Source organism: Fomitiporia mediterranea (genome assembly GCF_000271605.1).
Source record: "Fomitiporia mediterranea MF3/22 unplaced genomic scaffold FOMMEscaffold_1, whole genome shotgun sequence".
NCBI classification, from domain to species: Eukaryota; Fungi; Basidiomycota; class Agaricomycetes; order Hymenochaetales; family Hymenochaetaceae; genus Fomitiporia; species Fomitiporia mediterranea.
Window position 1 is genome coordinate 3241805 of NW_006760386.1, and position 18590 is coordinate 3260394.

The following is an 18590-nucleotide window of genomic DNA, read 5'->3' on the forward strand; positions in this document are numbered from 1 at the left end:
GCATTTTGACAAACAGTTTAATTGTTGAAATGGGAAATGTGAGCTTTCTAGCTTATCTCTAGAAATGTGAAACGGAAAGGGATCAAGAAAGCGTGATTGGTAGTTTCGAAATCCTTCTTGGCATCTTACAGACATGTTTCGTTGTAATCACGTTGACAGACAAGCATTGCAAACTCGCTCAAGTGCAAGTGTAACAACTGACGCAATGTGGCGAGGGAAGGTGGTGCCATTCTTGCCTCACCACCGGCTATGGGAATACTAGTACTGGTTCTAGATTTTAAGCTCTCAGAATTTCATACCGCGACTGGCTGCGCTTCCGATACACTATTACGAGAGCCGTGTCTGAGGTGATCTTCGAGAAGATTCGTCTGGTGAATGCCTTGATGGTTCGGGGGGTGCTGTTGCCGTAAACTTGGCAGCACCATATCTCTGATCTCCAATCATTCCGAGCAACAGATGAAGCCATTGATGTGACGTTATGAATTCCGAGAACGTCTCATGCATGTTGTAATTCAAGAGAGGATCAGCAATTTGCCAGTCACACCTAGAGCGGGGTCGGTAAACATTGTAAATCATTCCTCATGCCTATGTTGCTACTTACACATCGTCATCATTCTAGTGTACAGTCTGCTTCTAGACAAGGAGAAAACTTACGTTTGTAATGCTCATTTTATACTGTACTTGCCCTTGTCCATAAATTTTGAGCAAAGAGCCTGACAGATACTCATAAGCGCTCTTATGCTATTAGGAAGCATGCTATATGAGTTTCACAGACTGGCAAGGTGCACAATAAGTGAGTAGATGACACTATAGGCGAAGGCTATTGGCAAAGCCTTGTGCTGGAACATGATCGACATCGAAGAGTATCGAATCTATCGATGCAGCACTGTGGAGCTGTACGTTGAACAATACATAATGGCCGATGGAATCAAGGCATCACAAACTGACACTCTCGTCACCGCATACACAATGGAGTTGTGATGTGCTATGGCCATGTTCTACGCAGCAAGCAACAAAAGTCGTGCCAAGGACAAACATCGGCGTTCTGTAACAGCGTAAGGCGCGTGGATCGCGGAATCAATCTGACTAAGCGGACAAATTCGGCTAACTGCTAAATGGTTTTTAATTAATAATTATGGAAAATGCTTCTTGTATTACTCAACTGGGTACAGTTGAGCGATGACTAGCTTGGCAACATTCCTTTATATCAATCAGGCAGGAAAGCCTTCATAAAAGTGCATGGAAACATAAAATATTCTCCAGATAATGCCTGCAGTCTTCTTTCAAGTTTGCACGTATCTCAGTGTGAGAATAATTCTTTATTTTGCAGGGGATATCTTACAGGCTGGAGCTTGCCATCAATAGTCAGACTCATTATGGTATTAAGGCACGTATTACCGGATGCGAAGATCTGTATAATGGGCAGGAGCTCATCAATAAAAATGCTGTGTGATGGAGAAGGAGATCAGAAATCTCCTAGCTGAGGCTTGGGACAGGCTAACGTAATTTTCCGAGACGGGATGGAGTCAGGGAGTAGGCTTCTCACTTCGAATCGGGGTAAGTGACTTTCTCCAACGTATTCGCGTGAAAGAGATTGCATCGTGACCTCCTTAGTTGACCAAGGCATGCTTTCATAATTGCACATATAAAAGAACAGGATACACGCATTGGTTCAAGAGATAAGCAAAGAAATGCTACAAAGGGACATAGTCGCTCTTTCCCTTACTTGAAGAAGTTCGGAGAGTGACCTAACTCTACAACTAATTTTGAAATTCCTGCTCTATGTCGAGAGCAGAGTTGGAATCGCAGTTAGCAGATACATTGACACAAGTTCAGAGGCTGACTTGACTCTGCACCTCATTTTGAAATTCGTCTCAGAGTGACCTCGTGTTTATGGTAGAGAGCGGGGTTATAATCGCGGTTAGCAGATACATTGATACAAGACACTGGTATACTCGTTTACATCAACGCTACTTGTTTAACGAGCTTGCTGATCGCTCTTTTTTCCTTTGCGAAACAGGGTGATCATATACGAGCAGGGGTACAAGTCATGCAGAGCAAGGCTGCATCGCTCGTTCCTTGGAAGCTCTTTGAAGTGGATGATATTTCCCCGTCGGTTTGAATATACTTGAGCAGTTCGTAAGATGGAGACAAAGGTACTCTCTGTAAACTGAGGCACAATGTTCAAATCAGCACGCAGCTCGTTCTTACTCTATCAGACCAACGTTCACGCTGTTGAAAGCCCCTTGCCTTGCATTAGGCTTGTCCAAAATCCTAGCGGTATGGAAGTAAAGGTTAATCGTTTCCAGTGGGCCCCATGCACGATCGCCAACAATTAATTGTTCTACACATTACAACACGCACGTACTATATGCATTCCCTTCCTCTACTGAAATATTATCCAGGCCACCTAGAAGAAAGTAAAGATCATGATCAGTGACACGATGAAAAATGGTAGAGTAGATTTGTTTATCGGTCAGAAATATATTGTTTCGTCATGTCGAATCAGAATCGTTCTGACGATGTCAGTATGGTCTTCATTCAAGAGCAGGGCGCAAGCTTGATTATTTTTTAAACGAAGAACTCACCAGAGGAGAGAGGCTTGCGGTAGGTACTGAGGCCAGTAGAGGTTAGGTGAATGTGAGCACCACCCGGGGTGTTTTATGTACGTGAATCCTTGAGTCATGCCTACTGCGACGGTCCCGTATGTTATTGCCGTAACTTCGGCGGCTCCGTTCTCTCCTGCCGGTACGGAAAGTGAAGATTTGAGTCATTCTTATTCCCAACGGCCCCGTATCTCCTCTCTAGTAAGTTACGTAGACATGTTGCATGTTGCATGCTATCCTCAGTGGTCCATTATTTCAACGCCCATACTGAGAAGCAGTCGCTTCCGCAAGATTTGTCCATCTCATTCTTACCTTCCAAGACGCGAAAATTTACCAGTAAATCGTAGACCTCATTACGGCATACCTTTATTACTTATTAGCTAACTGAAAGACTCAAATCTGAAGCCTGTAGCAAACTGATGTATAACGCTGCTTCACACTGCATCTGCCTAAGGATGACAATCCATGGCACAAGGCAAATTCACATACAATGGTGAGGGTGTTTATGCGGATCAGCTAGAAGACATTCCGAACACCTTTCTCGCATACATAATGTCATGGTTTAAGACGTATGAGATGTTGTACGAGACAATGGATCACTGAGTGTCTGATGTCCTCTAGCCAAAGGACGTGGATCCGATGTGGCCACTTAGAATCAAGCAGCACTGTAAATTCACTTTCTTCGGTAGATGTCAACAAATCCTTCCAACTAATTACAACAGCTTTCTTGAATAACGATGACAATTGCAACGATCAAACACCTGACGACACCTCTTGCCTGCTACAGCTCATTTCGACCGTCAAAATGATCCACACCCAATTTGTCAATTTCGATGCCCTCGAACATACGGACGTTGACCCCGACAATGGGCATGCCTGACACAGTAAAGAATAGGAGGTTTCCACACGTAGGACAGAAATGAAACGCGGTAGTCTTCGTCTTGTTTTCGAACCTTGTAAATTCGTCCCAAGTGGCGGATGGTGAGGTGATGTGCAGCATTCTCTCAGCACCGGACCTGCGGGTCAAAGATATAAGAGTGACTCGTTCGGAAATCTCGCTTCCGAAAAGGAAAGAAACAAAGATGCCGAAGAAACGTACACGAAAATCGCCCCAGTTCTGGTACAAAATGTGCAGTTGCATAGCACAGGCTTTTTCACCTCCAGAGGCGGATGAAGAAGCTCGAATGTGAACTTGCGGCAGTGACAATTGCCTTGATACATTTTGAGTTCACCACTATCGGGATATCGAGCGAAATCAGGGAGATCCCCTAGAGCCGTCGTACTGGAGGCTGATTCGAAAGACATACTTGATGGGTGAAAATGATATATCGACCGGTTTCCTGCCTTTATAGCGCAATTACAGGCCTCGGTCTTTGTTTTATAGTATAATTATGTGTAATTGCAGCCATGTTGGATACTGCCGAATGTGGAGACCGGGTGCAGATGCCGCTTACTCACAATAATGACGAACAAACAGTCTGTACATACGGAATAGATGAGTCTGGACTGTTGAGGTCAAAATGTGGAAGCGAAGAGATACAAAAGCAATATAAGTCCTCTGCTTATATATACTTGCCCTTCAGTGTCCAGAGACGTGTTGCGGCTTCGACTCGATTGACAATCCTTAAGCTAGCAATCTCATAGAAGAAATTATTACAGAGCATTGCATGAATAATCCCAAGTCTAGCCTCGAATTAGGCTGGACAGGGCACTAAGACGATAGACAACGAGGCGTTGGGAACTTGGGATTTTGAAAGCTGGCAAATGATGTTAAGTTAAGACACACATGCCAAGACAGCAACTGGTAAGGTTAAGTCTTCTATGCATCTTCTAGGCCTCTCAGCAGGTCTGAGGTGGAGGCGAGAATTGAAACTAAATGTCCTGTGATAATATTTTTCCTTTTTTTAAATTAAAAATTACATAATCAATCGGCAGTTCCGAGTCGAATCAGAGTGGCTCGTCATTCCACAAACCTTTCTCGGCTCTCGTGTACTCAGATTCAGGACCCCCTCGATGCTTTTGCGCCGTTATGTAGACTTATTAATATTCTTAGACTCTTGCGTTTGGTACCCGCTCATACGTTACGTCGGCTCAGAATTTGAAGTGCCATGTGTACCATCTACAGCCGAGCGCGCAGTGTTCGGAGCGACGCAGCACTTGAAAGTACTGGTGGTATGCAATGCGCTTTGGACCAGGTCGGTTCCTGAATTTGGGACGTATTAGACTAACCTTATCGGAGTACAAGGTGCATTGAGTAATTGTCTTTTTATATGTATACGAGGATAATTTGGAATCATGGATCGTACTTCCCTCGCTTATCAAGTAGTTCGACAGTTCGAGTCTTCGACCGTATCCTCTCATTCCTAATTAACTTGTCTTGCTGAGATCAAGACGAGGCCTGCGACGGGAGGCACAAGACGCTTTTCACTCAACGAGATACTGTCAGCTGCCACCTTAAGCATATGCACTTGCAATGCTCTGGGTAGGCATGACCTCGTGAAGCCACGTCAATCTGCCAGCACACAAATATGACGAGCTCGACAGGGATAGCCAAGTCATCTTTCTCTACGAAACGGCATTCCATGTGCTCAAGTTGATCTGGTGTACTCGTTTTCAGGCTAGAGTTTTCTCGCCGTCATCACTTCGCGCGCGAAAACATGTTGGTGAAGTTTTCCTCGATGGTTTGTCCTTTGTCTAATATCCGCTCACCCTTCGATCCATGTGCAGGTGTGCACTGATGATCGGCACCATGGTTGACCGACTATTCTTTTGTTAAAAAAGGTTATTTGATCAAAGTCTTCCGTTTTTCTCCTTCCCGTCGGCATGGCGATCATGCGTATAAAGTCTACCGCCAACTCATGATTCGGATTTGATTAACGTTTTCCTCCGGATCCGTGCGCAAGGTGAGCCTACGTAGTCCCGATTTCATATCTCCGTGTTACGGAACTCGTTCGTTTCGTATACTAATGTTCCGGCTTTGATCTGCAGGCGACATATACTATCTCTCCGTGAGAAAAGAGATTGCAATAGACTCAGACTCCGATATCCATCCCATGACTGGCACATGTGCCTCGGGTCTTCTTTTAAGTCCCCAATGTCTCTTGCTTCTGTTTCAGGCAATCACTAAAGTTCGCGCCGTTCCGCAATCATCTCACCTTTATCTTTGCTGCGTTCTCTGAGTCTGACGTGTCTTGTGTCTTCGGTTGTTATCTGAGTTTTCTCTCATCTAGGAGGCGGAATGTCACCTTGTGCTGCGGTTGCCCTCTTGCATTCAATCCGCGTGCGACTCTGAGAGCCCTACCCACACGATATGGACTCCTAAACAATCATCTTTTGGGCTCGAGATGTTGCGCTGGCGCTTGGGTATTCGTTGGCTATGACAAACGGATTGCTTCCGACAGCGCCGTATTCCTCACTTCCACACACTCAGTGGCTCTCGACCTCGCGCCGACAACACCGGAAAATGCAATATAATTCATGGCATCGCTATAAAATAGACTCTCTCTACAGGTTCAGTCGTTAGCTGCCAGGCTCTTCCTCACTGTCCTTAGGCAACAACTCTGCTCAGACGCACGTTCCATTCTTTATCATGTTCTCCTCAACGTTGTCATCGCTCGTCCTTCTCTTATGCACGCTCACTAATCTTACCTCTGTGTTCTCCTTCCCTGTTGACTCGGATGGCCTAGACAGTACCGCTCGCAAATTTTTGGCCCGTGCAAAGCAGGCCACTCCTGCCGCCCCACATTTTGTCATTTACAGCGATAAATTTGTTTCCGGAGAAACTGGCCCGCCTGACGTTTCTCAAGTCGAAGTGCGTTTTTTTTCTTAACGTTTCCTCCGACTTGTCGGTGCTAATCCGGTACAATTGCATGTCAAGGGATACAATGTTTTGTGAGACAAATGAATCTTCCGAAAGAAGCACGTTACTGACATCAGTGCAGCGCTCTTTCTTTCCTACTCATTGAAGGCGCATTTGATAAGGCTGAGGAGTGGACCCAGCTTAGCGCGTCTCAACGCAGTGCAATCAAGTCACAATACGCGGTAAGAATTTGGTCGTGTGACCCCAGTGCTTATACTCATATCTACTTTTGTGCTGGAAAAGGCTGCAGGAATCAAACTTATTGTTTCCTTGTTTGGCGCAACCGATGCTCCGACGTCCACTGGAGCAGACCCCACGCAAACTGCTAACACAATGGCCGCCTGGGTAAAACAGTTCGATCTTGACGGCGTTGATGTCGATTACGAGGTTCGATTCGCTTCTTATAGAAAGTGTAATATACAACTGACATTCATTGTACACAGGATTTCAATGCAATTAACGCGGGTGATGGTAAAGCCGAGGCTTGGCTTACCACATTTACGAAGCAGCTTCGCACGCAGCTTCCTCAGGGAGACTTTATACTTACACATGCTCGTATGTTCCCACGCAATCGACCTCGTGTTGTCTTGTCTCATTCTGATTATTTCTCTCTCCAGCTGTCGCTCCCTGGTTCTCCCCGAACAAGTTCGGTGGTGGTGCCTACCTCACTGTTAACGAAAATGTTGGCAGTTTGATTGATTGGGTAAGCAGTACGCATCGAATAAAGTAACTAGCTTCTCATCCGATAATTTTCTACTCCAGTACAACGTCCAGGTAAGGCAATTATTAATAGGTAATCTTATACTTATACTTATATTGTGCTCTTTTTGCAAACTGCGAAAAGTTCTATAACCGTAAGTTGCACATCGTAGTTCGCCCAATTGATCCGAATCTAACTATTAATTTTAGAGGGAACAAGCGAGTATACGACGTGCAATGGTCTCCTGACCTCCTCCTCAAGTACCTGGCCTGAGTCTGCTCTGTTCCAGATTGCCGCTAACGGTGTAGCTCTAAACAAGCTCGTCATCGGCAAGCCCGCCACGTCAGGCGATGCCAGCAATGGCTTCATTGACCCATCAACGCTTGCTGGATGCGTTGCGCAGGCAAAGAACAAGGGTTGGAATGCCGGTGTCATGGTCTGGGAAGTATGTATCACTATATCTGCAGCAAATTTGAAACATATCTGACCGCTCTACCAGTTCCCGGACGCCGCTGCATCCTGGATCGAGACAGTTCGCTCTCAGGCATTCCCTGAATAATTGATCCGGTGGGGGGAACACTAGTTAGAATGGGAAATATCCGTCACGCTGGATATCTTTAGAGTTGTAGTGATTCTTATTCCTTCTTTTGTTGTCGAGATTCCTTGGGGTTTCTGCGACGCCATTCGTTGATACGTTCTCTCCTTCTTCCTTGCTTCCATGTGATTATGTATCTCCTCCTGTATTGCTAATTCACATTTCAGCGAAATGGAATCGAAATATCTGCGAAAAACAGGATGGTGACTGGATCGTAGGATTTCCGATAGAAAGACGTGATTATATAATCAAGCACCATTTTAAGTCGCACACGACCTGAATTTTCGAGTTGCCTAAAGCACTGCCAGGACCCACCGCGGAAAAACTGGAGTCACCCTGGACGCTAGAAAGAAGGAACGTATTCCGATAACGATGCTTGTTGAATCAGGAGAGAAGTATTGCCATATGCTCTAGTGTTCGACGGATAGCCACGTCACAAGTCAAAATTCAAAGTCTGCAGTTCTCAACTTGGCTTCTTCTTGAAAGCGTTCCAAATGGGTCTCTGCATGTCTATCTATCGGGTACGATCTGCTAAATGCGCTGCATAACTGCGTCGCAAGGAGAACAGACAAAAGTTTCTTGGCTGCATGCTGACGTGGTGGTGGTGCATCATGACGAGCATTAATATTTACCCAAATATTTCTGTTGTGGCTACAAAACGTACCATGTGCTGTTGACATGCAATATACGACTATAGAAATGCCAACTCAATATAGCACATACGAGCCGGCTCCGGTACACGGACAATATTACAAGTCCCTGTCATTTTCTGCTCGTTGCGTCTAATCCGGTCAGAGTCCTCTCCTTATCAGCTTTGCTGGTGATCCGATTGTATATTCTATTCTTCCATAATGAAGATCTTGCCGGTTTTCTGCCCAGACGAACGCTGTTGCTTCGTGCGCTGTCACCCTACGCGTATGAGATTCTGTTCCTGTCCGCAAGGTGCATGAAGTGGCTGGTTCTCGCCGAGGCTGACATTTGCTGTAGCCTATGTATATAAGTCGACCAGATACCTGGGGAAATAGCTAGGCTGTCGACGGCTTCCCTCTGGCTGACCAACTCCTCCCCTTCACTGTCTTCAACCAGCCTAACGTTCTTTAATCCCTCTCTTTGCTTTCGAAATGATGGCATTTAGCCAAACGATCGTGAAGCTTCTTTCCGTTGCCCTTGTTTCCTTCGCTCTTGCTCATGCCTCTGCGGTCCCAAGAACCGATGTTCTTGATAAGCGTGGCGGGGCCAAGGTCCAAGCAGCGTATTTCACGAACTGGTAGGTTTGATCCGTTGGCAAACCTCTCGAGAATTTTCACTGATTGGGTATCTCAGGGGAATATATGGAGCAAACTTCCGTAAGCTCCTACGTGTCTGGAGTGAACGGCATGCTACTGATATAAGTATGATCAGAGCCTACCGATATCAACGTCGAACCGTTGACGCATATTCTCTACTCGTTTGCCGATGTCCAGCAGGACGGCACGATTGTCTTGACTGACTCTTACGCAGACGAACAGGTGTGTCGCTGCAATAACCGATCGACCTGTAGCATTAACCTTGATACGTTCCTAGAAACACTTTCCAGGTGACTCGTGGGATGACACGGGAAACAACCTTTATGGGTGCCTCAAGCAGGTAACGAAATCGCATGTTGAGGTGCATTAGTTAAACCTTTCTAATGCCCTTTTATAGCTTTACTTGCTAAAGCTTGCGAATCGGTATGATGAGCACCTCTACATCTGATCTCATTGCTTAGTAGAACGATTCAGGAACTTGAAAGTACTTCTTTCTATCGGCGGCTGGACGTACTCTCAAAATGGTCATTTCAACTTCGTGACGGATGCGTCAAAGAGGACGACATTCGTCAATTCCGCTGTGCAACTTGTCAAGGATTATGGCTTTGACGGAATGTAAGTGACGCTCTTGTCTTTAGCTATAGTATCGTCGGATGGCTGACTACGAAAGTGTATAGTGACCTTGATTACGAGTATCCTGCAAATTCAGACCAGGGACAAGGCTTCGCGGACTTGCTTACTTCAATTCGCTCTGCCTTCGACGATCTCGCTTCGTTAAACGGAGACAATGCCCCATACCAGCTGACTGTAAGTTTGACAGACCTTTGACTGCTTTATGCTCTAATAAAGCGATTTGATTCTGTCAGGCGGCTGTCCCAGCAGGCGCAGCGAACTACGGCTTCCTCAATGTAGCTCAAATGGACAAGGCTCTATCACACTGGAACCTGATGGCGTACGATTACGCAGGATCATGGCTTAACTTTGTACGTCTATTGCTTGTAGATGTCCGTGTTAAATTTATTCGTCATATGTTTAGACCGATAACCAAGCCAACGTGTACGGTGGCGCTCGCACAGGCGTCAGCACTGACAAAGCTATCTCGTTTTACCTTTCGAATGGCGCTACAGCGGGAAAGATCAACATGGGTAAGTGGACAAGCTTGACATCCTCCTTCAGAAGTTAACATTATGAGGCTAGGTATTCCACTCTACGGTCGTGCATTTGAGGATACGGATGGAATTGGCCAATCGTTCAACGGTGTATGCGACCTTCGTTATTTTTCTATATTGTATTTATTTTTTCCCGGATAGATTGGTCCTGGTACCACCGAGGCCGGTATTTACTCGTACAAAGCTCTTCCGATGACTGGTGCCCAGGTTTTCGAGAACATGACGGATGTAACAAGTTACTCGTACGATTCGTCGAAGAAGGAACTCGTTTCCTATGACACGCCCCATATCGCATCCGTCAAGGCGCAGTATGTAGTCTCTAAGGGTCTAGGAGGACAGATGTTCTGGGATGTAAGTGATACCGGATTTGATGTCACAGGATGAAAGGGTTGAGGATTAACTTGGTTTCTCTAGCTCTCGACGGACAAGACTGGAACCCCAGATTCACTTGTCAGCACCACAGCCAATGTCTTCGGCGCGCTTGACCAGACGCAGAACCACATTCAGTACGCTCGTTTCTGACATCTTTTTCGATGCATGTTAACACGTCTTGCCGTAGTTACCCAGACAGTAAATGGGACAACATTCGTAGCAACATGGGCCAGAACTCTGGATCCTCGACCAGTTCTTCCCCGTCCAGCACGAAGTCTTCAGCATCATCCAGCACGACGTCTTCGACACCATCCGGCACCACATCTTCTTCCTCTTCCACACCGACGTCTGGTGCTTGTTCCGGAGTTGCTGCATGGAACTCAGCTGTGCGTCTTTCCCATCCAACTCCAGAGTTCGTCGAATCTGACCTCTCTATTTCTTCGTACAATTATAGACCGCATACAATGGAGGCGCCGAAGTCAGCTACAGTCAGCAGCAGCCCCTACTGTGCATGTAAGCCCAGTGAATTGACTCACGTGCTTTTCATTCTAGGCGGACACCTTTGGACTGCCAAGTGGTGGACGCAGAATGACACTCCTGGGGGCGCTGGTAAGATCATCGCATGCAATATATTTGGGATTGTTGAACACTAATGAATGTCCTTCCTTTCCCCCCCTAATAGCCGGTGTCTGGACAGACAACGGCGCGTGCTCATAACCTTCTTGGTAGCCATCAAGGCCCATTGTGAAATGATTTGTACTTTTATATCTGGTTTGTATTTCGCAAAGTGGCTTTATCCTTCGTAAGCAACTCAAGATGCCCTGACGTTCCTTTTCTGCCACGCTCCTTTGACGACCACTCTTTGAACTCACCTTCCTTTCAAAGCCAGTCTTTTCCTCTCCTCCGGGTTACTCGTTTCACTTTACGGTCACTCAAATGCAACCACGGCCAAACTGGTCTTTTCTTTCTCTTTTTTTTCGAAATGCAGTTGCTGTCGCACCAATGTATATTAGTCAATAAACGATTATGCAAAACTCATCACGTCGTCGACGATGCAAGACAAAGCAGGAGATACAAAACGACTATGTCAATGAAGACAGAAACGAGAGGGAGACAAGAAGATCTATAGATACAGCGAAGAACAGAAAATTACAGAATTTGGTCGTGCAAGCATCTCAAGAGCCTTGTCAAACTTCTCCCGCAGTTCGTCATTTCCAATGACTTTTGCCGCCTGGGACATTTGTCGAAGGAGTTCTTGTAGACGGCGGAACACCCGGATGACGTTGCCCTCGAATTGATCTGTCAACTGAAGAGTAAAGGCTGTCAAGCTGGTGCATCAACCACGGATTGTAAGGAGCACGAACTTTGCAGATCTCAGAGAACGAGGCGCCACGACACCATTGGATGACAGCATCCATAAGCTCAACCTTAAACGACTTAACATAATCGTCCTCCTTAATAGTCATTTTCGATTCGATCATGACTTTTGCTATTCGTCGGGCCATTCCTTGCATTATACGCAACGGCGCAGCGAGCTCCTCAGATAACTTCGTTACTTGTTGGCTCTGGAAACGGACAGGAGGTGAGACGCCCGGAAAACATTAATTCAAAGACCCGGCTTACCTTTTCTTCGAATACGAAGCAGCTTAAGAGAGCCGCACATTGCTCCGGGAGTAGAGGATTGAAAACGCCATTGAAGATGAGCTCGGTGAGGAGCAGCTCGTCACCTGTACTGATCTCGCAAGCCACACGACCTTTCATATCAACAATGTCCGACGATGACGTAAAGCCTAACCGCCGTAATACACGTTTTCGACTCTTGAGCTCCTCAAGTTGCATGATATCAAGCGTTGCTTGCACGCGCTTGTTCAACTCGCGAATTCGGGTTTGGCATTGCCGTTTCTCATGGTACAGGGTATAAAGTTCCGGTAATCGAGGGTCTTTGTGGAGAGGGCTTGAGAACATCTTGCCTTCCATGATCTCGATTTTCTGTATAGAAGTTAATAAGGTCAATTATCTTAACTATACTGTGGCTCGAGGACTTACTTTGACGAGCTGCTTGAACTTGTCATCCTTGATGTTCATGTTTTGTATAGGATCTAATAACGTTATCCCGTCGGCCATACGTCGATGTACTTCAAGTATGCTCTTCCATGCTGTCTCCCGCGCCTGAAGCGGACGAAGGTCCTTCGGCAGGAATATTCGAATAAGACTGATGCCCTCGATGGTTGATAGTAAGATGGGAACAACCAGCGGTTCGCCCTTCTCCCCCGGAGGGCAAGGCTGAACACCGTTGGGTGTTGCAGTGGTTACGTTGCGATCTTTTGGTAAGGATGAGCCTTTTGAGCAGTTGAGAAGGACATCAACGATGTATTGCTCATGAGGAGGGACCTCTTCGACTGTTGGTCCGGGACGATTCTACGACGCAAGCATAAGCGCGAAGACCTTCTATCGTACAAAAAAAGGAAACCTGCCTTTGGTGGGAGGCGTTTTTGATAGTTGATGATCACACCCCATCCAAAGTCAAGCTTCTGATATCTGACTTTGACTAATCGACCTGGTTGGAGGAAAGGGAGACTGTATGTAGGATGGGTGATTACTTCTCGGAAGTCAGCACCCATTTGATCAAGTTGCGTTCGGTATTCATAATACTCTGCGACAAGTTTCTCATCGGGAATCTTCATTGAAGCCTTCTTTTCTTCCAGAGCTTTCAGTTCTGTCGGCCACTATCAGAAAACACGAAAAAAACACATAGTTTTTAGTTTACATACCTTTCTCTAAAATAGGGATATTTGCGCTATTTTGAAATTGATAGAAACACCGTTCTAACATGAACTCGGGGCTAATGCCTTCGACCTTCATAAGATTAAGCACCATGTTGTAGCCTAGATGGAACGCAGAGTCTAGTCGGTCTGCCTCGCCTTTGATCATGTTTTTCGCCGCGCTTGGTTCAAGCTTCTCATCGACCATCATTATAACAACGCCTCTGTCATCGAGACCACGACGTCCTGCTCGACCAGACATCTGAATATATTCACCAGATGACAGATTTCGAAACTCGTGACCATCGAATTTCTTGACATCGGTGAAGACGACAGTCTTCGCAGGCATATTCAGACCGATGGAGAATGTCTCTGTCGCGAAGAGTACTTTGATAAGACCCTCCTGGAATAGAATTTCGATGACTTCCTTAAGGATAGGGAGAAGACCTCCATGGTGGATACCAATGCCGCGCTTCAGCAGCGGAAGGATGTTGGATATTTGGGGAAGCTGGCGGTCATCAGGTGCAAGATTGTCGATAGCGTTGTTGAAGATATTGGTAATCAAATCCTGTTCCTCTGCACTATTGAACTCGAGTTTTGACATCGTTAATGCAAGCGATTCGCATTCTCGTTTGCTAAACGCAAAGACAATAACGGGGTTGAAGTTCTTCAACATGATCATCTTAATAATCTTGGAGATATCCGAAGGACCTGATCGTAATGTGGTCAGGTTAAAATGATGTAACGCAATTAATATCATTACCTTTTTTCTCGCCGCCCTTCTTCGTCTTCCCTTTCCGTCCTTTCCCAGCCTTGGGGTCAGCTGGATCATCACCCTGTTTATCCACAAGAGAGCCCATCGCCTTGCTGAAGTTGTCCTCTCTGAATTCGCCCTTCTCATTTACGACAAGGTAAATACCCTCTCCACCTTGTGGGAAGAGGTAGTGTTGTAAGGGAGTTGGTCGGAAGTCGGTATATACGACATGGCAAGGTTGTTCGTGAGATTTGCATATCCATTCAGCGAATTGCATGGCGTTTGGTATGGTCGCGGAAAGGAACACATAGCGAACAGTGTGAGGGAGTAATATGATTGTTTCTTCCCATACTACGCCCCGCTCCTTGTCTCGCATATAGTGGATTTCATCGAAGATAACCCATGCCACCTCTCGCATGATTTCAGAGCCCCGATAAAGCATGGATCGTAGAATCTACTTGTCCGAAATCAAAACCGGTATATGAATAGGAAAATACAGAAACGCACTTCAGTAGTCATAACCAGACAGGTTGCGGTCGGATTAATCGTAACATCTCCAGTCATTAGTCCTACGTCTCCAAATTCCGCGAGCATTTCTCGGTACTTTTGATTGCTCAGTGCCTAACAAAAAGTCAGTACAGGAATAACTGCCAAGTTTACACAACATACCTTGATCGGACTTGTATAAATTACACGTTGCTTATTCTCTAAACATTGTGCGATGGCATATTCCGCGACAACAGTCTTTCCAGCACTAGTATGCGCAGACACGAGCACACTTTCGTTCCGCTGAATCGCGTGTACCGAAACTTGTTGGAAGGGATCGAGTGTGAACTTATACTCTCGCACAGGTTTCGCAGGAGGGACGTGGTTGGCAATGGGAGTGTAGTTGTAGCCAGGAGGCACGGCAACTTGATGTCGCACCTGATGCCTCAATTCGAGTCGTGAGCCTGCTTCAACTTGCCCTGTTAACCCAGCACTCGCTGCCACTTCGCGTTTCGCCTCCGTCTCGAACTCATCCACAACTACTGGTGCTGGCGACGCCATTCGAGGTTTCTTTGTTGCGCGCTCCCGCTCATCCTCCTCCTCTCCTTTGTCCCTATCCTCGTACTGGGCGCCGTTTAGAGACGCGTCCTCCCCATTCGTATCGGCCTTGCGCTTTCGACCACTGTCGTCTGGCACACTTGCATCCTCTGCGTCGAGATCAATATCACCAGCTGCATCTTCCTCATCCAGTTCGTCATCGCTTTCGAGCTTCTTGTCATCAATAAATGAGAACAAGTCGTTGACGTCCATAGCCGAATGCAGGGAGATTGAAGAGTCCAAGGGCGTGCTTCTCTGGTTCAAAATTTGAAGTTAAAGCTCTACTGCCTTTTCCGGAAAGTTGCTGACATGATCGACGCGTCTCGGGATAACAATCGTCACAGCGTCGTATTTGCCTGATCTATCATCTCCTACTCGGGACTTGAGGACACTAGTACTGTGAGTGCGTGTTAAGTCAAGAAGCTAGACATGTCTTGTGCGACAAAATCTAATTGAAAATGTGTGCAACTTGTGCCAACCCGCACTTGGTGTCTTACAGTACGTTGATGCTTAACTTCATACCCACAGCATGCGAATCCAGCGGTGAATCACTGTTATCCTTCTGTAGAGCTACGATAATGGATGCTAGGCGTCTATATTTGGTACTTTCGGGTGATAGACTGTATGTGGTTGGCCCACATTTTGCACAGGTGGTTCAAGACGTGCTATACCGTTCTCCGACCAAAATCCACTTTGTCGAGGCTATGTTGCAAGGTACCTAGTACACAAATCTGGGACATACACTGCCTAGGAAATATGGGTCCTTTGTTGCTTGTACCTGTCCCCAGACCTCTTTCTGCCATTTCCCCCTCACTGCAGTATCCACCATCCTGATCTCGTCACTGTCTATACAACGAGTACTCATCGATGAAAATTCTTTCGCGCCGTTTTCTTAAGAAGGCTCTGGCCTCTCAGATGTCGAACCTACCTTTGAACTCAGTGCCTGGACTGATGTTGGAAGCAAAGAGTAGCACTCCACGAACCATCAAGACATTCACTAAACGACTCTTCTCAAAGAGCTCTTCAGACACGAGTCGTATTGGAATATTGGCGACGCAGCCAGTCGCGGTGCGAAATTCTGAGTGCCTGCCATCTGGTACGGATGTGCCCATAGCCAGCGACGTGGCAAGGACGGCACTTAATCAAGATACCAGCCCCATCCCGACACCCCCCCAAGAAGAGCAGAAGAACTCGTCAAAAAGAAGATTCTCGGGAAAATCATTTCCTTATTTCACTTCTGAGTACAGGGCATGGCAGCCGCATCCGATGCCTTCCTGCCTGCGAAGCCGGCTGTTGGTGGCCTTCTACTCGTCATGGATGCTGTCCAGGTATCACCACTTCAGTAACTTTCTTGACGCAAAGGCTAACGACATATTACAGAAAGTCCAAGACGAAAAAGCCGAGAACAAGCAGCTCCTGAAGAGGATCGAGACTATTGGTGGAATGTTGAAAGAAGTAGTAGCATCGCCAGGCGCTGATTTCCCTGAGGAGTTACAAGGTGTTGTTGCTACTCTTGATAGGTGATTAATAACCACAAATCCAGTGACTATATACTGACAGCACGTCGATTATAGCGTTTTGGTTAAGACTGCAGATGAACTATCAATCGAGTTGGGAAAATGTTTTTTCAGCCGTTTCTTTCTCCTACCAATGCGATCTGGCATGTCGAGAAGGTTCCGTCAGGAGATCGTAACTGCAGTGGAAGATTACAAGGTAGAATTTCTGCGCTTTACTTCCAATACACAAATGTTATTAACTTCTGTCTGCAGCTTCGCCTACTCGCTTGTTGTCCTACCCACCAATCAATTACACACGTCTGCCACGCTTCTGCACAAAACAATAACGACAATGGCCGTCATCCTCGTAAGTCTACGTCTTGTCCGGAAATGAACACTGCCTTAACGTGGTGAGCATAGTTACGGTACTTCTGACGCTCGACAAGTATACAATCACAGAAGTCAATGTAGTGTTTTCGATGCTTCGTAGAACCCTGTCCTTCTATGCTCCTTTTTTTTAAGACCCCCTATTACCAATTGAATGGAACCCCATAAAAGGCATAATGCGATCCTCGCTGACGCCCAACGCACCATCAATAATGGCGTAACATCATTCGAATATCGCGTTCATAAACAAGTAGAGTCGTTTGTACAGCAACTTTGATTTATTAGCCTCTTCTGGCATTTCTACACTTCCAAAAGTAACACAGGATAACTCAGAACTCATAACCCTACAATGTTTCGGAACGAGGCTAAATTAGAATTCGATTAATCAGGAATTATACAAGATTCAAAGGCCGCTGAGCTTTGCATCCAATAACGTAAGAGAACTTTGTTTAATCAAATTACGTGTATGTCCTCTCGGGTTCTACATCCCATGCAGGGTTCATTCATTGCGGCATTGAAAGGAGTAGATTAAACAACGTCAGGTGCAGGCTTGCAGCGCCAATGCAGGCTACCAATTAGCTTGTCTATTATCAGCCCAAAGATGCATTAGGAAGATATCTAATATACGAACGAATACTAATCAAATTAGGCATCTATTAAACTACCAAGCAAACCTCAAAATGCTAAATTATGACTTCACCGGCCACGACTTTGCTCGAACGGCCTTAATCCATTTTGCATCGGCATTCGGGTATTGCCAGACCATCACACCGCCGGACCAGCCCTTCCCCTTTGCTTGCTGAACACAGATGGCAAGCAGGTCTGGAGCCATGTATCCCTTTGATGCGTCTGCCTGCGTCGCTGGTTTGCCAATGACAAGCATCTGCTGTGGTATACCTTTCTGTGCAATCTCCCGCAGTGACGTACCAGGCCAGTTGCTAGATGACTTGTAAAGGAGGCTATTACAGTTATCATAGTCCTGTAAGCCATAATACTGGATGTTATACTGGAGTAGAGAGTTACTGTCAGACCTGGTAGAAGCGATACACAAAAGGAGCTTACCCAGTCAATCAAATTGCCTACTTCTTTGTGAACCTTAAGGCCCTGCTCGGTTGCACTGGTCCCGCAACCGCAGGTTGGTGGTTGATGGCCGGCAATTTCCGGTACAACCGTCAACCACCAGTGCCAACCTTGTCACTTTGGTCACAAGTAGTATAGTGTATAGACTCATTACTTTCCCTTCATCTTTCATCATTTATCCTTTCAAATTAGTATATAATTATGTGTCCTAACATAAGTACTACACAGTGTAGATATAATTGAGACACAAATAAATAAATAGAAACATAAGTTAGGACTTTAGGTGCATAAATGCACATATAATTAGGCATATATGACAGATATATTATATTATTATAGTTGGTTTGGACATTCAAAGCTTGGATTATTAAATTGCCAGTAGAATACCAGTGGGGAATACAATACAAGAGAGAAGTAGTAACAAGGGAAATGTAGAGGGGG

At 46.0% G+C, this 18590-nt stretch overlaps 7 protein-coding genes across 7 annotated transcripts; 3 read left to right on the plus strand and 4 right to left on the minus strand.

The window, feature by feature from the left end:
• Window positions 1-327: 327 nt before the first annotated feature.
• FOMMEDRAFT_25148 (uncharacterized protein) lies at window positions 328-1038 on the minus strand (the record flags this gene model as incomplete). Its single annotated transcript, XM_007261794.1, has 4 exons — window positions 328-544; window positions 602-615; window positions 655-741; window positions 949-1038. The coding sequence occupies 4 exons, from the start codon at window positions 1036-1038 to the stop codon at window positions 328-330; spliced, it is 408 nt and encodes a 135-aa protein (XP_007261856.1).
• Window positions 1039-3387: 2349 nt separating this feature from the next.
• Window positions 3388-3911, minus strand: FOMMEDRAFT_150499 (uncharacterized protein; the record flags this gene model as incomplete). The annotated part of the gene is made up of 2 exons (XM_007261795.1): window positions 3388-3622; window positions 3706-3911. The coding sequence occupies 2 exons, from the start codon at window positions 3909-3911 to the stop codon at window positions 3388-3390; spliced, it is 441 nt and encodes a 146-aa protein (XP_007261857.1).
• A 1925-nt stretch (window positions 3912-5836) lies between these two features.
• Window positions 5837-7946, plus strand: FOMMEDRAFT_101325 (glycoside hydrolase). The gene is made up of 10 exons (XM_007261796.1): window positions 5837-6417; window positions 6484-6497; window positions 6548-6647; window positions 6709-6852; window positions 6909-7020; window positions 7083-7168; window positions 7228-7239; window positions 7310-7319; window positions 7375-7610; window positions 7665-7946. Exons 1-10 carry the CDS (start codon window positions 6196-6198, stop codon window positions 7722-7724), a joined length of 996 nt encoding a protein of 331 aa, XP_007261858.1. The 5' UTR covers window positions 5837-6195; the 3' UTR covers window positions 7725-7946.
• A 938-nt stretch (window positions 7947-8884) lies between these two features.
• Window positions 8885-11304, plus strand: FOMMEDRAFT_73349 (glycoside hydrolase family 18 and carbohydrate-binding module family 5 protein; the record flags this gene model as incomplete). The annotated part of the gene is made up of 16 exons (XM_007261797.1): window positions 8885-9027; window positions 9084-9106; window positions 9162-9268; window positions 9324-9386; window positions 9444-9469; window positions 9521-9661; window positions 9724-9853; window positions 9913-10029; window positions 10083-10191; window positions 10244-10305; window positions 10357-10566; window positions 10630-10721; window positions 10775-10973; window positions 11042-11075; window positions 11140-11196; window positions 11270-11304. 16 exons carry the CDS (start codon window positions 8885-8887, stop codon window positions 11302-11304), a joined length of 1548 nt encoding a protein of 515 aa, XP_007261859.1.
• Window positions 11305-11596: 292 nt separating this feature from the next.
• FOMMEDRAFT_138021 (antiviral helicase) lies at window positions 11597-15372 on the minus strand. Its single transcript, XM_007261798.1, has 9 exons — window positions 14773-15372; window positions 14611-14724; window positions 14113-14557; window positions 13359-14060; window positions 13062-13303; window positions 12634-13005; window positions 12211-12576; window positions 11952-12152; window positions 11597-11893 (listed from the first exon to the last, which is right to left on the minus strand). Exons 1-9 carry the CDS (start codon window positions 15148-15150, stop codon window positions 11711-11713), a joined length of 3003 nt encoding a protein of 1000 aa, XP_007261860.1. The 5' UTR covers window positions 15151-15372; the 3' UTR covers window positions 11597-11710.
• A 993-nt stretch (window positions 15373-16365) lies between these two features.
• Window positions 16366-17207, plus strand: FOMMEDRAFT_164736 (uncharacterized protein). The gene is made up of 5 exons (XM_007261799.1): window positions 16366-16514; window positions 16567-16706; window positions 16761-16899; window positions 16956-17049; window positions 17103-17207. The coding sequence occupies exons 1-5, from the start codon at window positions 16437-16439 to the stop codon at window positions 17201-17203; spliced, it is 552 nt and encodes a 183-aa protein (XP_007261861.1). The 5' UTR covers window positions 16366-16436; the 3' UTR covers window positions 17204-17207.
• A 550-nt stretch (window positions 17208-17757) lies between these two features.
• Window positions 17758-18257, minus strand: FOMMEDRAFT_150504 (uncharacterized protein; the record flags this gene model as incomplete). The annotated part of the gene is made up of 2 exons (XM_007261800.1): window positions 17758-18075; window positions 18132-18257. Coding segments are annotated over 2 exons (444 nt in total), but the record flags the coding sequence as incomplete, so codon positions are not given.
• Between the last annotated feature and the right edge of the window lie 333 nt (window positions 18258-18590).

What these genes read in the sequence shown, in the direction of transcription:
- FOMMEDRAFT_101325 (XM_007261796.1), top strand. Translation starts at nt 6,196, where the DNA reads ATGTTCTCCTCAACGTTGTCATCGCTCGTCCTTCTCTTATGCACGCTC. An exon ending in CAATCAAGTCACAATACGCG is followed by an intron (nt 6,648 to 6,708) that starts GTAAGAATTTGG and finishes GTGCTGGAAAAG; the next exon opens with GCTGCAGGAATCAAACTTAT. An exon ending in CTTTATACTTACACATGCTC is followed by an intron (nt 7,021 to 7,082) that starts GTATGTTCCCAC and finishes TTCTCTCTCCAG; the next exon opens with CTGTCGCTCCCTGGTTCTCC.
- FOMMEDRAFT_138021 (XM_007261798.1), bottom strand. Translation starts at nt 15,150, where the DNA reads ATGGCGTCGCCAGCACCAGTAGTTGTGGATGAGTTCGAGACGGAGGCG. An exon ending in GAAGGGCGGCGAGAAAAAAG is followed by an intron (nt 14,061 to 14,112) that starts GTAATGATATTA and finishes CATTACGATCAG; the next exon opens with GTCCTTCGGATATCTCCAAG. An exon ending in TATCCCTATTTTAGAGAAAG is followed by an intron (nt 13,304 to 13,358) that starts GTATGTAAACTA and finishes AGTGGCCGACAG; the next exon opens with AACTGAAAGCTCTGGAAGAA.
- FOMMEDRAFT_164736 (XM_007261799.1), top strand. Translation starts at nt 16,437, where the DNA reads ATGGCAGCCGCATCCGATGCCTTCCTGCCTGCGAAGCCGGCTGTTGGT. An exon ending in GTTGTTGCTACTCTTGATAG is followed by an intron (nt 16,707 to 16,760) that starts GTGATTAATAAC and finishes CGTCGATTATAG; the next exon opens with CGTTTTGGTTAAGACTGCAG. An exon ending in CGACAATGGCCGTCATCCTC is followed by an intron (nt 17,050 to 17,102) that starts GTAAGTCTACGT and finishes TGGTGAGCATAG; the next exon opens with TTACGGTACTTCTGACGCTC.